We start from the raw sequence: 12,052 nt of genomic DNA, 5'->3' as shown, positions 1-12,052 counted from the left end.
CTGGCATTTATCCTGTGGCCTTAATATTCAGTTTTGGCCTTCACCGATGTCTTTAGGTGGAGACTGGGATTTAGAAGGCAAGAATCTTAGAGGAGCATAGTTTTACCACAATTCCAATGTAGTGGTCTGTGGCAGACTGTTTCCAGAAGACTTTTTTTTTTTGGAGACAGAGCCTGGCTCTGTAACCGGGAGCTAGAGTGCAGTGGAGTGATCTCGGCTCACTGCAACCTCCGCTTCCCAGGTTCAAGCAATTCTCATGCCTCAGCCTCCCAAGCAACTGGGATTACAGGCATCCACCACCACACCCAGCTAATTTTTGTATTTTTAGTAGAGACGGGGTTTCACCATGTTGGCCAGGCTGGTATGTAACTCCTGGCCTCTGGGGATCCATCCACCTCGGCCTCCCAAAGTGCTGGGATTACAGGCATGAGCCGCTGTGCCTGGCCACAGAAGGCTTTTTCTGACATCAGCCAAGTGCCCCCAGCGCTGCAGGCCCACCATCGAGATGGGCCTAGGCTTCCACCCGTAAACTGTACTTTTCCCCCTGTGTGGTTGGTGGGAGTGGAGAAGAGTTTGGCACACTGAAGTCCAAATGCTAGGTCTAGGGTGGGTGGTGAATAGCTGCCTTCACATCTGACTTTAATCAGCCTCCAAGACAGATTCCCAAACTCTTCCTTCCTTCATCTTCATCCTACTGCATGCATGCCAGTTCAATTTTAAACAATCATAACTGCACAAGTAATAAATATATTCTCGATATAAACAAAAACTAAACAAAACTTAAAAACTTGAATATATTCTTAATGTAAACAAAAACTTGAACATTACAGACAAGGCAAAACTCCCCCAGCACACACTGACCCCTCTTCTGAGTAAGGTTACCAGGGTAACGTACACCCCTTCAAGCAGTTTTCACGTGACTCGCAAATTGTGCTTCCTGGACCAGCAGCACAGCATCACCTGGGAACTTGTTAGAAATGCAAGTTATCGGGCACCGTCCCAAATCTAATGTGCCAGAAATGCTGGCAGTGGTGCTCGGCACTCTTTTGACAAGACCTTCGGTGATGCTGACCCTTCCTCAAATTTGAGAACCCCTGGCCTAGCTCCCTGTTGCTCTGAAGCTAACCGTGCACCTGGGCTCTAGTCCTCTGTGCCTGGGCTCATTTATTTGTCTAGCTTCACCTCCCCCAAGCAGCCCATCCGACCTTCTCTCCCACCAAAGTGGACACATTCCTAGCCCTGGCTCAGGCCCTTCTCGCCATCTTCTCTTTCAAGTTCTGTCCCTAAATGCTCTGGCCTTCCAGGCACACAGGAAAAGCTGCTCTAATAGAGCTGGCTGGCAGGACCGAGCACGGGAGGGACGGGGGGCAGTGGGTGGGAGGAACCGGGCGGGGGCAGGCAAGACCTCAGGGCTCCAGGGCCTCGTCCCCGGACTCCGCCGTCTCCTCCTCGATGCGGGCTGCGGCCTCGGGGTCGCCGCCCTCCTCGGCCCGGAAGCGTAGCAGATGCGGGGGGCGCGGGGTCCCTCGCGCGCGGCCGAAGTTCCGGAGGCTGATGGCCGGGGAGGGCGCCCCTACGCCCAGGAAGCGGCCGAGCAACGGGGTCTGCGCGGCAGGCGCGGGCCGACCCGACCCGGGGGACGCCTCCACCTGCAGGCTCTGCTCAGGGTCGTCGCTCATGCTGCGGGTGGGCGGAAGGGTGGGCTGAGCCCGGGCACAGGGCAGGAGGGGGACGCGGGGTCGGCTCTCGGGGAGGGACGGAGGCATCGGTGCCCCAGAGGCTGAGCGAGGACCCGCGTGCCGGGTCAGGTCCGGTCTCTGCCGGCGCAGGCCACTCACCGCAGGTTGAAGGTGGAGCCCAGGAATGAGGGCCGCAGAGACTCAGCCGCCGTGGCCACAGTGTAGGGTGGCTGCGGCTGGTCCTCATCCCAGTACTGGTCCTTCTCAGCGGGGGGAAGGTTCTGGTACATTTCGTCCACAGATAGCAAGGACACCTGGGCCACCAGCAAGTTACAAGGATCCTCCTCTCCTCTCCTTCCCACGGCCGGGCTGAGAGCTGACCGGGAGAGGGGCCCAGGAGCTGCCCTGGACTCCTGATCTTCCCACGGCCCGGCTGAGAGCTGACCACGAGAGGGGCCCAGGAGCTGCCCTGGACTCCTGATCCTTCCTGATGCTTGCTCACCTGCAAGTTACGGTCTATGAGCTGGTTTGTCTCAAAGTCGTCATCATCCTCACCAAACGGGTTGATGATCTGTTCAGCCACCTATAGGTGGCAGAGATAGTGTTTTCTGGGCTCAGAGCCCCACTCTTTGTCCCCAAAGTTTGGGCAGCCCCTGTGCCCACATCTCCACAGAGCAGGCTGGTATGCCCACCTGCAGTACCCACCTTGAGCCAGCCAGCATAGAAGAAGAACTGCAGCAGAGTGGTGAGAGGCACATACATGTCCGGGTCTCCCAAGGCTGGGGCTGGCTCCTGGCCTGGCTTCAGAAGCTTCTGAGGTTTGGCAGCCCCTGCCTCTGGCTCCACAAACTGGCGGCCAACCAGGGAGAGGGCAAAGAAGGAGTAGACGGCTATGGTCACCACCTGGAGAAGGAAGAACCAGGCTCAGTGCAGGATGCAGTGGGACAGGAAAAATGCCACCCCTACCTCTGAGGATCTATGGGAAGTCTGACAAGTAATCAAACATGTATCCTGGTGTGGCAGTACCAGTGGGGACCGGGTCACCTTGGTGGGGGTGGTGGAAGGCTTTGAGGATGAACCCAGTGCCTCAGGGGACTAAAATGGCCAGGCAAGTACCATCTCTAATTCTTCTCATCTCACACACAGCACAGGACATACAGTAGGCACTGGGACTGGGGAGGGGAGAGAGGCAGTTACTTGGGTGTAGACGAGGGGGATGCTGATCCAGTCATAGTGGAATAGCATGCTGCACTTGGCTCGGTACTTGTTCAGCTCCTGGAGGAACAGCAGGAACAGGAAGTCAGCAGAAGCGAGGAAGGAACAGGGGTGCCCAGCACAAACTAGGCCTGGGCCCGGCCAGGAGACTTTTTCTCATTCTGCTCTCAGAGGTGTATTAGGCTGGGGTGCTTGAATCTCAGCTCTGCTAACTAGCTGTGTAACTTAGGCAAATTTATTTTCCACTCTGTGCCTCAGTTTCCACAACTGTGCAAGGAGGATGATAGTACCTATCTCAGGAGTTGCTGTAAGGGATGAATGAGTTAACATGGGTACAGGGCTTCCAAAAGGCTGAGGTACACAGTTGGTGCCATACAAGTGTTAGGTACTAAAATTATTATTCTTCTTCAAAATTAGAGGGAGGAGGGCAGATGGGTCTGGTCCGGGGCCCACTCACTTCCAAAAGTAGACAGAGAGCGATATCATCACGGATTCGCCCGTCCCTCCGGGCCTGGGCCGCCAGGTTGGTGAACCAGACGCAGGGGACCCAGTACTTGTTGAAGTCGGATTTCAGGCTCTCAAACTTTTTCCTCTCTTCCTGGGACATGAAACCTGAGGGGGTAAAGGGGAAGGAGTGCAGTTGCAACCTCTGCCGCCATGGGGGCCTGCTGTTCCGCACTCTGGCTCCCCTCCCTGGCGTCTACCGGCGGTCCCCGGACTCGCGGTTCCGCGTTCCTGCCGCAGTCCAGATCCTTCCCTGGAGGCCCCTGCTCCCAGGACTTTCCCAGGCGGCACCTGCATCCAGCCGTGGGCCTGGCCCCCAGAGGCTCCCGGCGGGCGGCGCACCTGCATCCACCACGTGCTCCATGGTGGGGAAGCGCTTGAGCACGCGGGTGCTGACCGAGCGCAGCACCAGCACCGACGCCAGGTTCGCGTAGCGGATGAGGGTGCGGCGCAGCAGGCGGCCCCGCTGGTCTACGCCGTGCACGCTAGCCGAGATGACGCACATCAGCTGGTCTGGCAGCGGGATGCTTGTGTACTGGGACCACCAGCGGTTCACCACGAGAGTCACATAGAAACCTGCTTGGCCACCGTGGTAGAGGGAGTAGGAAGGGAGGGTGGAGAGCCTGGGGGTCGGAGCGCCTCGCTTCCCCCAGCAAAGGGCCTCGTCCAAGCCAGTTGAAATGTGGCAGGGGGAAGGAAACATTCAGCTCCAGTACCCTGCTGCGCGAGGCCAGGAGGAGGGAGGAGGGCAAATTTCCTTCAGCAGGGGGAAAATGGGGATTCAAAGCCAGGAGACTGCTTTCCAGGAGGGTGGGGAAGGGGCTGTCACCTCTGTCCAGCTCCCCTCCAGTGCCCAGGGTGGGCTTGTGAGGCCAGCAGGTGTCTTGTGCCTTGCTGAAAGTGAGGGTCCGGCAAGTGATAGGGCCCTGCCCTCCGGAAGTCCTGGACCCAGCACCCAGCTCCTGTGCCTGCTGGGCCTGCTCTGGCTGACCAGGCAGGCTCTGCCACTCTTTTGAGTAATTCTTTTTTTTTTTTTTTTAAGCAGAGTCTCGCTACATTGCCCAGGCTGGACTGGAACTCCTGGGCTCAAGTGATCCTCTCACCTCAGCCTCTCGAGTAGCTGAGACTGCAGGTGCGTCACCCCACCATCTGTTGGGTAATTCTGACCCTCAGAGCTGTCAACCCAACCCAGAGGTCAGGGAACACAGTAAGGAGGACACAGGGAAAACTAGAAGGGGGCCTTACCCAATACAAAGGACAAGGGGATGAGGTCCGCTGAACGGTTGCAGTACCGGGCCACCTGAGCATACACGTGCTTCTGCTCCTGGGTCAGCAGCAGCCTGGGGAAGGCAGGTGTAGGCTTGGGTTAGAGGGAGGTGGGTGGCCCAGTCTCCCCACTTCCGCCAGCTCTAAGACCCTGCCCTTACCGGTAGGTGATGCTAAGCACAGCGTACAAGGCCCCGAAGAGGAGGAATTCCTTGTAGAGGAGCTTGTAGATGCTTCCCCTCCAACGGAGAAGCAGGCCAGAGAAACCTCCGAAGCGGGCCTCCGCCACTTTGAGAGTATATGAAACCGTCATGGTGCTGGGAGCCTGGGGCAGAAGGTCACAAGAGTTGCCCCCAGGGCTGTCCTTTAGTTCCCCAGACAACGTCCCTTCCACTCTGGTCTCACACACCCCAACCTTCACCCTGCATCAGTGGAAAAGGGGTAGGAGCCTGCAGAGCAGAAAAGCACACCCCAGCCCTGCAGAACTCAGCAGTACGTGGGCAAAGCCAGGCTAGAGCTGGACAAAGTAGAACTGAGATCTGTGTCCCTTCATGCATGAGGCTTCCTCAAGCTCCTCTTCAGCCTGCAGGGCTAGGGATAACCAGATCCTGAACTGCTGTGGACAAGAGATGCAGCTCCAACCCAAACCCACTGCTATTCCTTGGGGCCTTGCTCTGGAAGCTGATTAACTAGACTACCAGGGCCCAGAGCACTCTCACCCCCATCCCATACCTGCCTACCTGGTCTGGGCAGCAGCCCGTGTGGAAGAACTGGGCTAGACTTCACCCCCCACAGACTTAAGTACCTCTGCAGTCCATAAAGTTAGGCTGGACTAAGGCCTATCATTGATGGATTGAAGCTGTCATCCAGCTTCCCCTGATGCTGGGAACTGGGTGTGTCTCCCTACCCCTGTAGGGCTGGGCTGGCCTTTGAGTGACAGAATTGCCACCTATACTGACCCCACAGCTCACACAGACGACACCATGTCCTTCAAGCCAGTGTGACAGGAGTTATTGTCCCACGTTTCAGGTGGGAAGACAGATGCATGATAAACTGTTACAATAATACCAGCTGCTGATCACAGAGCACTGACTAAGTGACAGGCACCATGCCAAGGGCACTACTAGGTCATCCTCTCATTAAATCCTCATCATAGCCCCATAAGGTAGGGAATCAATCATCCACATTTCACAGATGAGGCTCCAAGAGGTAAATGACTTGCTCGCAGTCGGCCATACAGCTAGAACATGTTGGAGGCAGGATTCAAAGCTAGGGCTGATGGACTTCCAAGACTGGAAGTGGCCTATCAAGGGCATGAGCTCCAGGACCCATCCTGTGCACTGGCCACACTCCCAGGCTTCTTGTACAGGGTCTGGAGGTCTTGGTCAGGCTCTTCCCCGTCCATGCCACGGGGCTGACAGCCACAGATCTGGAAGCTCAGGCCTAGGAGTGCAGGCCCCATTAAGCCCTGTGTCCAACATCCTGACTCCTAGGGGTGCCCAGGATTGAGTGGCCACTTTCACCTCTGGGCCTCAATTTCTTCATCTAACAAATAGAGGAAGTAATACCTAAGGCACCAATAGAAATAGAACCGCCAGGCAAGGTGGCTCACGCCTGTAATCCTAGCACTTTGGGCAGCCTTGAGGCGGTCGGATCACTTGAGGTCAGGAGTTCGAGACTAGCCTGGCCCAACATGGTGAAACCCTGTCTCTACTAAAAATATAAAAATTAGCTGGGCATGGTGGCACAAACCTGTAGTTCCAGGTACGTAGGAGGCTGACGCAGGAGAATTGCTTGAACCTGGGGAGGCGCAGGTTGCAATGAGTCGAGCTCATGCCACTGCACTGCGGCCTGGGAAAAAAAAAAAAAGAAAAAAGAAAGAAAGAGAGAGAAAGAGAAAGAGAGAAAGAAAGAAAGAGAATTTCGGCCGGGCGCGGTGGCTCAAGCCTGTAATCCCAGCACTTTGGGAGGCCGAGACGGGCGGATCACAAGGTCAGGAGATCGAGACCATCCTGGCTAACATGGTGAAACCCCGTCTCTACTAAAAAATACAAAAAATTAGCTGGGCATGGTGGCGGGCACCTGTAGTCCCAGCTACTCGGGAGGCTGAGGCAGGAGAATGGCATAAACCCGGGAGGGGGAGCTTGCAGTGAGCTGAGATCCGGCCACTGCACTCCAGCCTGGGCGACAGAGCAAGACTCCGTCTCAAAAAAAAAAAAAAAAAAAAAAAAAAAGAAAGAGAATCTCAGTGGGAGAATCCCTTGAACCCGGGAGGGAGAGGTTGCTGTGAGCTAAGATTGTGAGATTGTGCCACTGCACTTCAGCTTGGGTGACAGAGCGAGACTCTGTCTCAAAAAAAAAAAAAAAGGGCCGCGCACTGTGGCTCATGCCTGTAATCCCAGCACTTTGGGAGGCAGAGGCAGGCAGATCACCTGAGATCGGGAGTTCGAGATCAGCCTGACCAACATGGAGAAACCCCATCTCTACTAAAAATACAAAATTAGCTAAGCATGGTGGCACAAGCCTGTAATCCCAGCTACTTGGGAGCTGAGATAGGAGAATCGCTTGAACTCGGGAGGCAGAGATTGCAGTGAGCTGAGATAATGCCATTGCACTCCAGCCTGGGCAACAAGAGTGAAACTTTGTCTCAGAGAAAGAAAGAAAGAAAGAAAAGAACAAAGAAATAGGACCTCAAAATGGAAGAGAATTGGCAGCTCACTTACCGTCCCAGTGCTGAGGTAAGTGAATACTGAAAAATCCCTAGAGTGGTGGTCCTGCCTCTGTCTTGCTTTGGGAAGCTCCTCCCCCCGCACTGTGAGCTGGTTCTCTTCTGCAAGTTTCCTAAAGAGAGGAAGCACAGAGAGGTGATTAGGAGCACAGGCTTGGGAGCTGGACAAACCTGGGTCTGAATCCTAGCTCTCTGTAACTGTGCAAGTTACCTATCTCTCTGAACCTCAGTTTCCTCCTCTGCAAAGCAGGATCAAGAATGCCTAACCTCATGGGGCAATTTTGAGTATTCACAGAAACAATGCCTACGGCCTAGAGCACTGTGGGTGATTGGCTTGGGCTGCTGTTACTATGAAAATCTGAATCTGTTCTCTTTGGTTTCCTACTACTGGTCCACTCTTGCCTCCCAAGCCTTCCAAGCCAGACAGTCCTTGAGAAATGAGGAGGCAGAGACCTTTTCCTCATGTCCTGCTAACCTGCCCCAGACCAAACAGTGCTGGATCCTGGTTTTTAAGTTGGATACACAAGGCCCTCTGAGACTTACCCACCTCTACCCTCATCAACAGCCTCTGCCTAGCTCATTTTTAGGCCGGGCGCGGTGGCTCAAGCCTGTAATCCCAGCACTTTGGGAGGCCGAGACGGGCGGATCACGAGGTCAGGAGATCGAGACCATCGTGGCTAACACGGTGAAACCCCGTCTCTACTAAAAAATACAAAAAACTAGCCGGGCGAGGTGGCGGGCACCTGTAGTCCCAGCTACTCGAGAGGCTGAGGCAGGAGAATGGCGTGAACCCGGGAGGCGGAGCTTGCAGTGAGCTGAGATCCGGCCACTGCACTCCAGCCTGGGCGACAGAGCGAGACTCCGTCTCAAAAAAAAAAAAAAAAAAAAAAAAAAAGCAAAAAAGAAAAGAAAAGAAAAGAAAAAGTTGGGGAGGAAAACTTGAAGCCAAGCAAGCTTCTTTTTCTTTCTTTTTTCTCATCCTTCTCTCCTCACCTCCCTCCACCCACTCTTTTGTTCTCCATTTCTCTCTTCCCTTCTAAGATGAAAGACACCTGGTCCCCCAGCCCACCCCTGCTATTTTGTGAGATTTCCCAGATGAGGCAAGATATGGAAAACCACTCATGGCCTGACTGGAGTTACGTTCTCCTTCCAGGTCTCCCATGTGAGATGTCAATATAAGGAAAGAACAGAACAGAGAGAGAGAGAGAGAGAGAGAGAGAGAGAGAGAGAGAGAGAGAGAGAGAGAGAGAGAGAGATGTGTGTGTGTCTAGGACCTGACCTGGGGAGGGTGAGATACCAGCTTCTGGGCCTCAGGCATCATGGCCAGGCAGTTCATTCCCATGCTGTGATCTGTGGCTTTCCTAGAGCATCTGGGCTGCTTACCACTTAAAGATGTTCTAGGACTTGGAAAGCCAGGTCCTGGGAGTGCAAGAGCTCAGGCTGTGTCTCCCTGACAGCTCTACCCCAGGAAGACCAGCTGGCTGTATTTCAGTCCTGCACCCCACCCTCACCTGTGGCCCTCACACCTCTGCTTGTTCCCAGCCCTGTGGTCTGTGAATTTCCCACAGAGCCCAGGATAAAAGTACATGACCTGAAGCCTCTGCCAAAGGAAGAGGGCGGTCCCCAGGCCCACCCAGTCCCTACCTCCTGAATCACCTTATCTCCCTTCTCTGCTGCTGACCAGTCCCTTTGTTTATGGTGCAGGAGAGGGAACCACTCAGCCCATAAATCACCTGCCCCACCTTTCCTTATCCTCCAGCTCTGCCTCTCCCTCCCTATTGGTCCTGCCCACCCATTCCCCTGTCCCCTCCTCACAACTGAGAGGTGGTTGTATAGCTTGGCAGTGAAATGGATTCTGGAGCCACACTGCCCAGGTTCCCAAGTCCATGCTTCACCATGGCCACCAAAGTCACCAACCTTTGTGACCTTGAGAAAGCCAATGAACCTTTTAAATTCCCCATGAGAGGCTGGGTGCGGTAGCTCATGCCTGTAATCCCAGCACTTTGGGAGGCCAAGGCAGGTGGATCACTTGAGGTCAGGAGTGAGACCAGCCTGACCAACATGGCAAAATCCTATTACTACTAAAAATACAAAAATTAGCCGGGCTTGGTGGTAGGTGCCAGTAATCCCAGCTACTCAGAAGGTTGAGGTGGGAGAACCACTTGAATCTGGGAGGTGGAGGTTACAGTGAGCCCTGATCATGCCATTGCACTCCAGCCTGGGCAACAGAGCAAGACTCCATCTCAAAAAAAAAAAAAATTCCCCATGGGGACATGCGGATGATAATGCCTATCGCATGGAGTGGTTGTGAATATTAGGTGAGTTAATAGTATAAAGTGCTCACAATAGCACCAGGTAAGTGGGAAGTGCTACTGTGGCTATCAGCACATCTCTTATTTCAGGTTGCCTTTATCCCTTCCACCTCTGCACCTACCAAGGACACCTGTCATCTCCTTATTGCTGAAGTCAATAGCCCTTCCCAAGTCCTAACCTTACCTTGCATCTCTCATTCTTGACCCTACTCCGTTGGCCTCTGTGACATGACACTCAAGAGATTCTGACCCAAGCATGGTGGCTCATGCCTGTAATCCCAGCACTTTGGGAGGCCAAGGCGGGATCGCTTGAGTCCAGGAATTCGAGACCAGCCTGGACAACATGGCAAAACCCCATCTCTACAAAAAATACAAAAAATTAGCCGGGTGTGGTGGTGCATGCCTCTAATCCCAGCTACTTGGAGGCTGAGGTGGGAGGATCGCTTGAGCCAGGAGGTCGAGGCTGCAGTGAGCTGTGATTGCACCGCCTGCACTCCAGCCTGGGTGACACAGTGAGACTCCATCTAAACAAACAATGACAAAAGACAGAGGAAACAAGAAGACAAGAGAATAAGCTCACAGCCCCAGCCTGGGTGTGGGCCCACCCAGCCCGTTGAGGGAGCCACAAGACAACAGCAAGAAAGGCCAGATGGGATTTCATTTTGTGCCTGAGTGGTGGCCCCTGCCAGGGTCCTGTGTGGCAGAGGTTAGAGAGGTAACATGGCCATGGATCAGACAGCCTGAGCTCAACCTTAAATCCCAGCCTGGGAGGAGAAGGGAACCCAGTCTTAGGCTCAGCACATATGTGCTTGGCATGAGCGCCTCAGCTTTGGGGAGGAGGCTCTGGGGAACCAGGCCATGAGGGCAAATCAGCTTTCTCTCCCAAGGAGCCTGTCCTAGGCCCCTCCTTCCCACTTCCCAGACCCACTGCCTGGCTATATTGTCAGACTTCACCTGAACTCACCAGGTTCAAAACTTAGGGCAGCTTGAAAACTTGGCAAATTGGGGAAGGAGCAAGTAGACCTTCACTCCTCCACACACATTGCAAAGCCTTTGGAGGTCTGGCCCCTGGACTGTTCCAGTCACCCTTCCCCCTTTCCTCCAGCTACTGTAAACTTTCAGTTTTTCCAAGGACCAACAGCTCTCACTCCAGGCCTCAAGGAGCATACTTTCTCCTCCTGTCCATCCTGTTCCTGGCTAACTTCTCCTCAGCTCTCAGGTTTCAACTTAGAAATTTCAGCCTACGTACATTCCCCAAACTGGGTGTGATCCCACCTCTGGGCCCCCATAGGCCACCCCCATACCCTGTCTGTCTTCACCATTATAGCACTAATTACAGTCCAGTGTTGTTGTCCTACCTACAGGTCACTCCAGGGTGCAGCACAGGACCTGACACATAGAGGCTGCTCAAGAAAACGTTTGTTGAAAAAATGGACAAGTGGCCTGGCGCAGTGGCTCATGCCTATAATCCCAGCACATTGGGAAGCCTAGGCAGGCGGATCACTTGAGGTCAGTAGTTCAAGACCAGCCTGACCAACATGGTGAAACTCCATCTCTGCTAAAAATACAAAAATTAGCCAGGCGTGGTGGCGGGGGCCTGTAACCCCAGCCACTTGGGAGGCTGAGGCACAAGAATCTCTTGAACCCGGGAGGCGGAGGTTGCAGTGAGCTGAGATTGTGTCACTGCACTCCAGCCTGGGAGACAGTGTGAGACTCTGTCTAAAAAAAAAAAAAAGAAAAAACGTTAGCTGGGTGTGGTTGTGCATGCCTGTAATCCCAGCTACTCGGGGGGCTGAAGCAGGAGAATTACTTGAACCCAGGAGGTGGAGGCTGCAGTGACCTGCCATCCTGTCACTGCACTCCAGCCTGGGTGACAGAGCGAGACTCTGTTTAAAAAAAAAAAAAAAAAAAAAGGCCGGGCGCGGTGGCTCAAGCCTGTAATCCCAGCACTTTGGGAGGCCGAGTCGGGCGGATCACGAGGTCAGGAGATCGAGACCATCCTGGCTAACCTGGTGAAACCCCGTCTCTACTAAAAAATACAAAAAACTAGCCGGGTGAGGTGGCAGGCGCCTGTAGTCCCAGCTACTTGGGAGGCTGAGGCAGGAGAATGGCGTAAACCCGGGAGGCGGAGCTTGCAGTGAGCTGAGATCCGGCCACTGCACTCCAGCCTGGGCGACAGAGCGAGACTCCGTCTCAAAAAAAAAAAAGAAAAAAAAAAAAAAATTAGCTGGATGTGGTGGCATGCACCAGCTGTAGTCCCAGCTACTTGGGAGGCTGAGTTGGGAGGACTGCCTGAGCCAGGGAGGTGGAGGCTTCAGGGAGCCAGGATTATGCCACTGCACTCCAGC

General features: G+C 54.3%; 1 protein-coding gene across 1 annotated transcript; it reads right to left on the bottom strand.

Annotated features, from left to right (window-relative positions):
* Nucleotides 1-782: 782 nt before the first annotated feature.
* BEST4 (bestrophin 4) lies at nucleotides 783-5,433 on the bottom strand. Its single transcript, XM_007978980.3, has 9 exons — nucleotides 4,826-5,433; nucleotides 4,644-4,738; nucleotides 3,741-3,974; nucleotides 3,352-3,506; nucleotides 2,877-2,954; nucleotides 2,385-2,582; nucleotides 2,182-2,262; nucleotides 1,839-1,993; nucleotides 783-1,680 (listed from the first exon to the last, which is right to left on the bottom strand). Exons 1-9 carry the CDS (start codon nucleotides 4,975-4,977, stop codon nucleotides 1,407-1,409), a joined length of 1,422 nt encoding a protein of 473 aa, XP_007977171.2. The 5' UTR covers nucleotides 4,978-5,433; the 3' UTR covers nucleotides 783-1,406.
* Between the last annotated feature and the right edge of the window lie 6,619 nt (nucleotides 5,434-12,052).

This window comes from Chlorocebus sabaeus, chromosome 20, assembly GCF_047675955.1.
Source record: "Chlorocebus sabaeus isolate Y175 chromosome 20, mChlSab1.0.hap1, whole genome shotgun sequence".
NCBI classification, from domain to species: Eukaryota; Metazoa; Chordata; class Mammalia; order Primates; family Cercopithecidae; genus Chlorocebus; species Chlorocebus sabaeus.
The sequence above is the reverse complement of the archived record's forward strand: the minus strand, read 5'-3'. Positions and strand labels throughout refer to the sequence as shown.

What these genes read in the sequence shown, in the direction of transcription:
- BEST4 (XM_007978980.3), bottom strand. Translation starts at nt 4,977, where the DNA reads ATGACGGTTTCATATACTCTCAAAGTGGCGGAGGCCCGCTTCGGAGGT. An exon ending in GTGCTTAGCATCACCTACCG is followed by an intron (nt 4,739 to 4,825) that starts GTAAGGGCAGGG and finishes TGCCTTCCCCAG; the next exon opens with GCTGCTGCTGACCCAGGAGC. An exon ending in GGCTCCACCTTCAACCTGCG is followed by an intron (nt 1,681 to 1,838) that starts GTGAGTGGCCTG and finishes GCCCACCCGCAG; the next exon opens with CATGAGCGACGACCCTGAGC.